The sequence below is a fragment of the Aplidium turbinatum genome, chromosome 1, assembly GCF_918807975.1.
Source record: "Aplidium turbinatum chromosome 1, kaAplTurb1.1, whole genome shotgun sequence".
Classification (NCBI taxonomy): Eukaryota; Metazoa; Chordata; class Ascidiacea; order Aplousobranchia; family Polyclinidae; genus Aplidium; species Aplidium turbinatum.
In genome coordinates, this window is record NC_137472.1 from 29,929,818 (window position 1) to 29,938,243 (window position 8,426).

The window sequence follows — 8,426 nt, forward strand, 5'->3', positions numbered from 1 at the left end:
AAACAAACAAAAAAAAAAAAATCTAAAATCTTTGATTATTAACCAACTAAACGTGTATGTTAAAGGATAAATATACAAATACGTAAAATGACCAAACAATAAATACCCGTCCATTTGCTGGAGTAATCTGAAACGGTTCATTCCATATCCATATTCCAGCAGTGCATCTGTCCTTTCCACCTCTCCAAACAAAATCTTGTTTCAATTCTTTAGATTTGTCAGACAACCACGAACTTGACTTAAAAATACATAACAGTAATTATTTGCATGTAGCAGTGTCAACTTTTGTTAAAAGCTTAGTAGAAAAGGCGACCCAGTATAGCGCTGGTGAAGCTCGTTGCTTTCCACCAATAAACATGTAGCACCGACGTTTGTAAAAACGTTTAGTTCTCCAGTGGCGACTGGCCGATGTGGGCTGCAGCCTCTGCAGTGTAATTGTGCAAAAAGCGATTGTTTTTTTAAAAGAAAGCAGTTTAAGTTCTAGTTAAGCTAAATTATTTAATTGACACTCTATAACCAACCTTTGCTTTTTTTACTATTCACAAATATGTTGTTTTTTGTATGAAAGTCATGGATTATATTGAATCTCCGCTTTTGTGAATTCGTTTGTTTAATTGTCATAACTTGAAAAAACAAAAAAGTTTTGAGATTGCATTCCAATGCATTGAAACTTGTATCTGGTTGGCTTCAATTCAAACTGCTCTTCTTCTGTGACTCGTACAGAAAGACGATTGTATGTTTCAGTATTTTTCTCGCTTATTTGCTCTTTCGAACGCTAGTAATTTTCGACTGCTTCAAAAACTTTCTGTATTTTCATTGTGGGCAAAATTCGACCGACAACTCGACCTGTTATCAGACGTGGCCAAATGGCTACGCCCTTCACTAGTTTTGAAATTTTATATACAGTAGAAGGAATTTTCCTAAAACGCCGATATTTCTTGACTTTTACTTTTTATTATTTGAGCATCGTTTAAACTTGATTTGGTTCTTTTTGGAACATTATGTGGTTCACAATAAGCATTTTGTCACAGGTTGTTCAGAAATTTTGTCTAAATTCTTATATTTTGGCTATCGGCCTTGAAATGACTAATATCGCTTTTACTATTGTATACACAGTGGCCGCAGTCAACTAGGAATGATCCCGTTACTTTAGTATTTACTCTTTGCTACTTCTGAAAAGAAAAACAGGGTTAATCACAACCGAATCATCAACCACAGCCATCCAAAAAGCGTTGAGCCATAGGTTTGGTTGGTTTGGTTTTGAATCTTTATCCTCGGACTGACAAAGCCTTGATAGGTTATTCCTGGTACTTGTTCGCATACTTGTAGAGGCACTTGACGCAGGGCCGGTTACCGAGATTGGCAGAGTAAAGTTTCCGATTGTTGAAGTCTTGTTGCCGAGAAATTATTCCATTCACTAGGTGCCGCTGAATGGAGAGCAGTCCTGAAATGCGTTGCTCAAACGCACACCCCGAGAGTCGAACCAGCGCCGTGTGATCTTGAGCCCGGCGCGTAACCACTGAGCTATCGGGGCGGACAGGTGTAGACAACATTAGAGGAACGGGATATTCCAAAAAAATATATAATCTCGGCAAACTTTCTCATCATTGCTCCAAATGCAATATGCCTTTATGCACAAAGCACATGTTGAAACTATGTATGTTATTGCCATTCATGACATGTACAGTTGAGAAGGAGCGATCTTCCTGGCGTCAGCACTACCTGACTATACTCACTACGGAACAGCGAGCATTGTGTTTCGCTAAATGCTTATAAACTGAATTTTTCATTACTCCACGATCATTCGATGTATGTTGATCCAGAATTGTGGTACATTTCATTTTGAATCTTGAAAAGTAAAATTAACTTTTCTTACATTGTCTCGACATTGCCAGACTTAAGTTAAATTGACGGGTTTTGCTGTCTGGAAAGTTTAGCAAAAAGCAGTAGCCCAGGCAGAAAAGTTGGATTTTATATCGTTTTAACGTTTAGCTACATTAAAAAGTATAAAAAAGAAGTTTTTTTTTCTGTTTCTAAAACATTTCGGCGGGTTGAAAGGAAAGCTACACTCTAAGAAATGAAACTCCTGACAAAACAGCTGACTGGAAATCGTGTTAGGCTACCTATAATTCTAACCCAGCCAGTAAATCAACAACTTTCAACACTGATTCGACGTCTGCAGATGTTAAATAAATGTAAAAAGAACCAATTTAAAAGAAGTAGGTACTGCTATTTTGCATTCATCAAATGCTGGCATTTACACAACAATCTAACCTCTTATTGTAGTCTATTAAGTTAAGAATCGATTTCGCTATAGGAATAGCATCTTCAGCTAGCACGTGAAAAAAAAAAAATTGAAAAATACGTAAAACGAACAGATAAAGCAAACTCCGATATTATCAACATGCATAAAAATTCTATTTTAAATAGATGGTTGCATAATATTAAAATCAAAAGCTGCAATCCTAAATCTTAAACTAGTGTTCTGCCACGATTTCCAACAATACTGTATACTGGTACAAAATTCAAGAAATACATGAACATAATATCATCCATCTAGTAAATTAACAATAATAATTACGCCAAATCGCGTCTTTACTTTAACAGAATTTTAATCTGCTTAGCAACCTACCTGTAGGCACAAGGGCATACTAAAATTGTGAACACGACGCAGCAAATAACTTTAATTTTAAGATATTTGTTACATTGTATTGTAATTGGTAGGCTATGTAATAATAATGCTTCGGTTGAAACTGTAACATCTAGAAATTTTGCCGCCCATTTGAAATAGCTTTGCAACCCACTGGTTGGGAAGCACGAAGCTAAAGTAACAACAATTTGCAATTAGGAAATTTGGAAAATATGCAAGTTTTGTTCCATTGTATAGTGTGTCCAATGTTTTCATGTAGTGAATCTGAAACATTCACTGACATCTTGTTTGAAAGCAATTTTATCAATTAGTAAAAGCTTTATAAAACTATTGTACATACCCTTCCTGATTTCAAAAACCGTAAAAAAAGATTGAGCAAAAGAGATTTTCCGGTTCGATATGCTCCCGCTATGGAATAAATTGCTACCGGGCAGTGGGCGACTTCTTTTTGGCTTAGTATTGTTTCGAGGGCATCGTTGTCTAAGTGGTATCCTCTTCCACTTGGTTTAAGTATTTGAATTGCTTTATAGCTTGATTGCTCTAACAAAAAACAATAAGATTAATGTGATGTAATGTATAATACTGTTTCTAGTTGCTGCTATTATACCAATTTATTAAAACTGTGTTTAGAGGTGACACTTTTCAGCATTCACTTTAGTTAGGCTTACCATATTTTTGTGACTTCAAAACGGGACGCCTCCAACGACCAAGACCACTTAGCTGTGATTTTTTAACTTTACATTTTCCGATATTATTACATAGGCCTACATTTAAAGCCATCCCGGCTGTCTTCATAGACCGTATTGTCATCGAGAGTTCATGCGCATATTCTCTGTCTAAATATCGGTTTCAGTTCGAAAAATAGAAAGAAATTGACGTTAACGATAAAAAATAATTCGAATTTAGATTTTTTCTATAAAGCAAAAAGAAGAAAGAATAATAAAATAGCCTGCGGTTTTCAAGTCGATAAGTAACTCCCAATTGCACTGAATTTACCCAACACCGCGTACAAGCATTTGCGAATTTACTTATTCGCCCAATCATACTTTTCTGTAGATAACACCTTCTTCAAAAAGACATTGTTCAATTTTACATTCTCGTAAAAGTCAGAGCAGGACCAATCAGTATTGATTTTACATGTGATAACGGCTTTCACGTTCTGCTCCAGCATCCTGCTTCTGCTCTCAGACCACATGCTCTTCATGATGGAAAAAATTCACCTTCAGCAAGTAGGCTACACAGCAACAACAGTAACGAGAACATGCTAATTGGTAATGTTCGTGTATTATGCTGGCTGGCTGAACGCCCAAGCGGGACGTTTGGCTGTCCGGTCGGGACACCGGGACAAGACGTTAAACAGCGGGACTGTCCCGCCTAAAACGGGACGTATGGTAAGCCTAACTTTAGTTAAGTATTTGGGCAGATTGATGAGGATTGGTATCCAATCGCCCTATCTCTTCGGCCACCTCACCGCTCACGTTGATGGCTTGTTTTCTACAGTAATGCAGTTTATACCCAATAATTTAAACGAAAAGCTATTTCATTGTTGTAGTAATACATTTTGCAGCTACTATAGACAACTTATGTAATATAGGCAGGGTTACCATCGACATAGACCCAAAAATAAGGACAACCGAAAAATTAGATTAGCATTTAAAAAACGTTTTTGGGCATACTTTGTATTTATATGAGCCGTGGCATATCGCATTCCATACTTTTTGCCAGAAACAATCTGTTCCAGCAACTCCTTGTTATTAGAAATTGCTTCATGGATCTCACGGCAGCTCAGGTCTGGGTTTATCTTTACTCGTAGCTGGGATTTGACTGTCATTTCACTAAGTCTGATCCTTTTCTTGGTCCACTGCGCCGAAACAAGAGAGAACACTCTTTCCACAAACGCATTGCTGACCGGAAGGGAGAAAATGATGCTAACCAGCATGTAGAGCAGCAGAAAAGAGTTGTTTCCGGTAAAAATCTTCATCCACTTGACCTCAGGTTCATCCTTGCTGAACACATCATCTGGAATCTTCTTGAGCAGAGCGTTAACAGCAGAGACCTCATCGAACAGCTCATCTTTCATTGCCATTTGTAGATCAACTTGCTTCGCCAACCCCTTGACTTCCTCGTACTCGATTGCTTGATCTTTCAGCAGGGTCCAGTTGATGTGCGTTGGATGCTTCTCAAATCGATACCACTTGTTGATATATTCCAAAGTAATGGTGTAGAACTCCTAGAAGCTCGCTTTGAGAACCTTAGCATGCTCTTCATCGACAGTTCTTAGTAGTTGGTCTGTTGTTGCTCCGAAAAAACCTGAACACTGGGGTTGCAATATTTTGATCTTGAAAAATTCCATTATCTCTGCCAGTTCTGGAAACAATGCAGTTGACTTTTGCAGGAGTAACAGTGGTTTATTGAAGAGCAATAAAGCGCTATGGAGGAATGATACAATGATCAGTGACTCTTTTGATTTAAATAAATCCTCCAATATTCTTGGTGGATGTTTCAGGGAAAGAAAATGCGCTTTGTGTGGTTCCCAGAGATCGATCATTCGCTCAAGTACAGCATCAAGTGTGGTCTATCGAGTCGGCGTGTGTGTTAGTAGAGTCGAGTAGTTGCTATCAAGCTCCTCACAGAAATGCTTGAGCCTCATCGTTCTACCAGTTTGGCTTTTGAAGTGGCTACCAATCTTCAGTACGATTGTTTCTATGTCAAGTGTGCGGCGCTCTGATCCCTTCTTTGCTGCATTATGCAAAATATGAGCAGGGCAGCCGACTGGGATCAGATACAATGTTTTCTCTTTGAGACGAGAGAAGACGTTGTTTTTTCCACTATGCTGTAATCCTCCAAAATTCACTGGTGCATTATCGACACAAAAGGATGACAGCTGTTTCACGTCTAGGCTATTCTCTTGAATAGAGGAGAGAATAAAGTTTGTGATCTGTGCCGAGATCTCGCCTGGCATCGATCACAGGTCAAGAAGACGCACTCGCACTCCAACTTTGGTGTTGAAGAATCTGATGACTAGAAGAAACTAATTAGACTAATTTTAGAATATTATGCAACACCGGATACCAGAGGAAAACGTTCGAAGTCTTGTAATTGTTGAAAATAAGACAAAATAAGGACGCAAGTCGAAAATAAGGACATTTCTTAGAAATAAGGACATTTAAGTTTTCTAAGACCTGGCCCTTCAAAATAAGGACAAATCTTAAAAATAAGGACGGTATGGTAACCCTGAATATATGTCTAGCTTATACTGTAAATAGAAAGTTTGAAAACAGCAAGAAATGAACAACTAATGGCATTGCATTAGATTAGAAGTAGGCTAGGCTAACATTGTTATAATTTTGTTTTAAAATTAACTTTGATATGTGCATGCAATTTGTATAATAGCAGCCTTTTTATATCAAACTGAATACGTTGGATGAAAAAATACGTAGGTAAAAGCTTTAAAATTTATAAATCAATATTCTGGCTATTTTTTGGTTTATGTGATAATATCAGGAGGTTTGAAATTAAGAATTTTAAAAGCCCTTGTTTTCTATAAATAGCTTACATAGCTTTCATGTTTCGTAGTTAACAGTCTAAAAAACTATCATTGCAACCCTGCAAATAGCACTTGATGGTATGTTTCAGAAGTTGTTTCGCAATTGGATATTTCAATTTTTTTATTAAATATCTCAAATTTTTCGAAAAAGATGCAAAAATATTATGCAAACAATACATGTGATTACTGTAGGCTACTGAATTAAAGAAGAAAAAAAGAAAAATTACCTGGTGTAGGTGATACAGAGTAAGGCGGAATGCGGGCTGTAGGTGTATTGAGAAGTTGAGTTAGTGAAGGAAGTTGACGCCTTTCACCAAAAGGTAACATCTTTACTTCACCATCTACTGTAAAATCAAATCAATAACTTACCTGAAAACAACAGAACAGAGTGATAGTTTGCAGAAATAACCGGATGTCAAATGCCTTTTAAAATGTGTTGTTTCTAGAACTTTTTAATTTGAAAGAATGAGTTAAACTTTCTTATAGTTTCAAACTTTGAATTATTATACATGACATTTTATTACTAACTTTGAAAAAACACACAACATTTGAAGCCAACAATTTTCATTGTTTTACAGATACACGGCATACGTTATAACTGAAAAACGTTGCTATTAAACACTGAGGGTTTAAAAATGATGTCTGTCACTGCAAGATATCAATCCTATTTCAACCAAACACTTATAAAATGCTGCAAAGCTGAGTGGTAAGAAACTGGGTGTGCCCTTCGAAAGAGCGCCGGTTTGATACCGCTCAAAGCTATGCGGCTGTGTCTTTAACAGAACACTTAAAGATGAGTTGAATGTATATACGAAGATTGGCTTCCTTGCCAGCCGTCCACTTGATTTAAAATTTCAACTACTGGGTGTAAAGTCTGGATACGATTTATAAAATGATCAATGCTTATTTACAAAAGTTATAATTTAATTGCCATTTGGAGGATTGATTTATTAGCCTACAGCTGCATATCCGAGTGCTGGTTCCGAGTTCGAAAGAGCGCTAGTTCGACACCGCTTAAAGATCTTGTGGCTGTATCTTTGGTAAGACACTTGAAGGCATGCTGTCGATTGCGGAGTGAAAGCCCTATGATTATGAACATCAGTAGCCTACGTTACTCGGCTGCGTATGCCTATGATTATGAACAGTACGCTGCTTTGGAGAAAATGCCTACAATCCTTCTTAGGGCTATGAGCCACTAAATTAAACCGCCGTTTATTAAAAACAACATAATTTTACATAATACCAAAATTTGTTACTATTTTACTAAAAACCTTAACAGCCTGTTTCACTTCAATAGGATCATCAGAAGGAAATTATGCAAATAAGAATTTTATTTTTTTATTAATCATTATTGATATTACTTATTCAAAGTGATTCCATTTGAATAAGTTTCTATTGATGATCCAGGGATATCTACAACTACTGTAGATATCCCTGTTGAAACAGGCTATTAAGGTTTTTATTGAACTATAGTAACTAATTTTGATGTAATTGGCTCTGCTTGGCTTTTCGCTCGGTATTAAGCACTTTTTGTAGTAGGCCTATTAATAGCATTTATTGTTAAATTTTACATGTATATAAATAGGCCTACAACGACGGCAAAGTAAACCAGTTAATTGTCATAAGTAACCTGCTTTTATAACTAGAAAAGTGTATCAGATTACATAACTAGTGGAATAATAAATCTTTTGGGGTTGAAATCAACTTTTGCTTGCAAAACATATTCTGTACCGCGTTTTAGGCCTAGCCTACTACCGAAATCCGAGCAGTCAGAGATGCATATTTTTTTTCAAATAAAAATGGTGCCCTTTAACCCTATTCGGACTAAGCTATTTTTGTGAGGTAATGGCCTGACGTGTGGACTTATTCCATCCACACTTTCATTTGCTAATAACTTTTGATATAAAAACGTTACGAGGTTGCTTTTTTCGCAAAGTTAAAGCAAAATTATTGACAAACTGGTTAAAATTTTAAGTGGACACACATACTCTACCAGTTTTTTGCTATTGCTTTTTTGCTAAAAGTAGTCATTTTTTTTTAATTTTTCTGATGTCTCCGTCATAATCTCCTGAAATCGCTAATATCTTCGTTAAAGGCACATGGTCCAGTCATGCATGTAATCCGAAATGGTCAGCAGTCATGTAGGTCACGCAGTAAATCTTGGAAAGCACAAAACGATACAAATGTTTGCTAACTTGCTTGTACAAGATGATAAAGTTTTTCAGATGA

At 36.6% G+C, this 8,426-nt stretch overlaps 1 protein-coding gene across 1 annotated transcript in view; it reads right to left on the reverse strand.

The window, feature by feature from the left end:
• LOC145764593 (uncharacterized) overlaps positions 1-6,524 on the reverse strand; it is a 64,073-nt gene extending 57,549 nt beyond the window's left edge. Inside the window, exons 1-5 of the mRNA XM_082576226.1 lie at positions 6,425-6,524; positions 5,346-5,503; positions 4,313-4,880; positions 2,991-3,190; positions 107-238 (exon numbers count right to left, since the gene is read on the reverse strand). Coding sequence (XP_082432352.1) covers positions 107-238; positions 2,991-3,190; positions 4,313-4,880; positions 5,346-5,503; positions 6,425-6,524 — 1,158 coding nt within the window. The remainder of the gene's footprint in view (positions 1-106; positions 239-2,990; positions 3,191-4,312; positions 4,881-5,345; positions 5,504-6,424) is intronic.
• Positions 6,525-8,426: the final 1,902 nt, after the last annotated feature.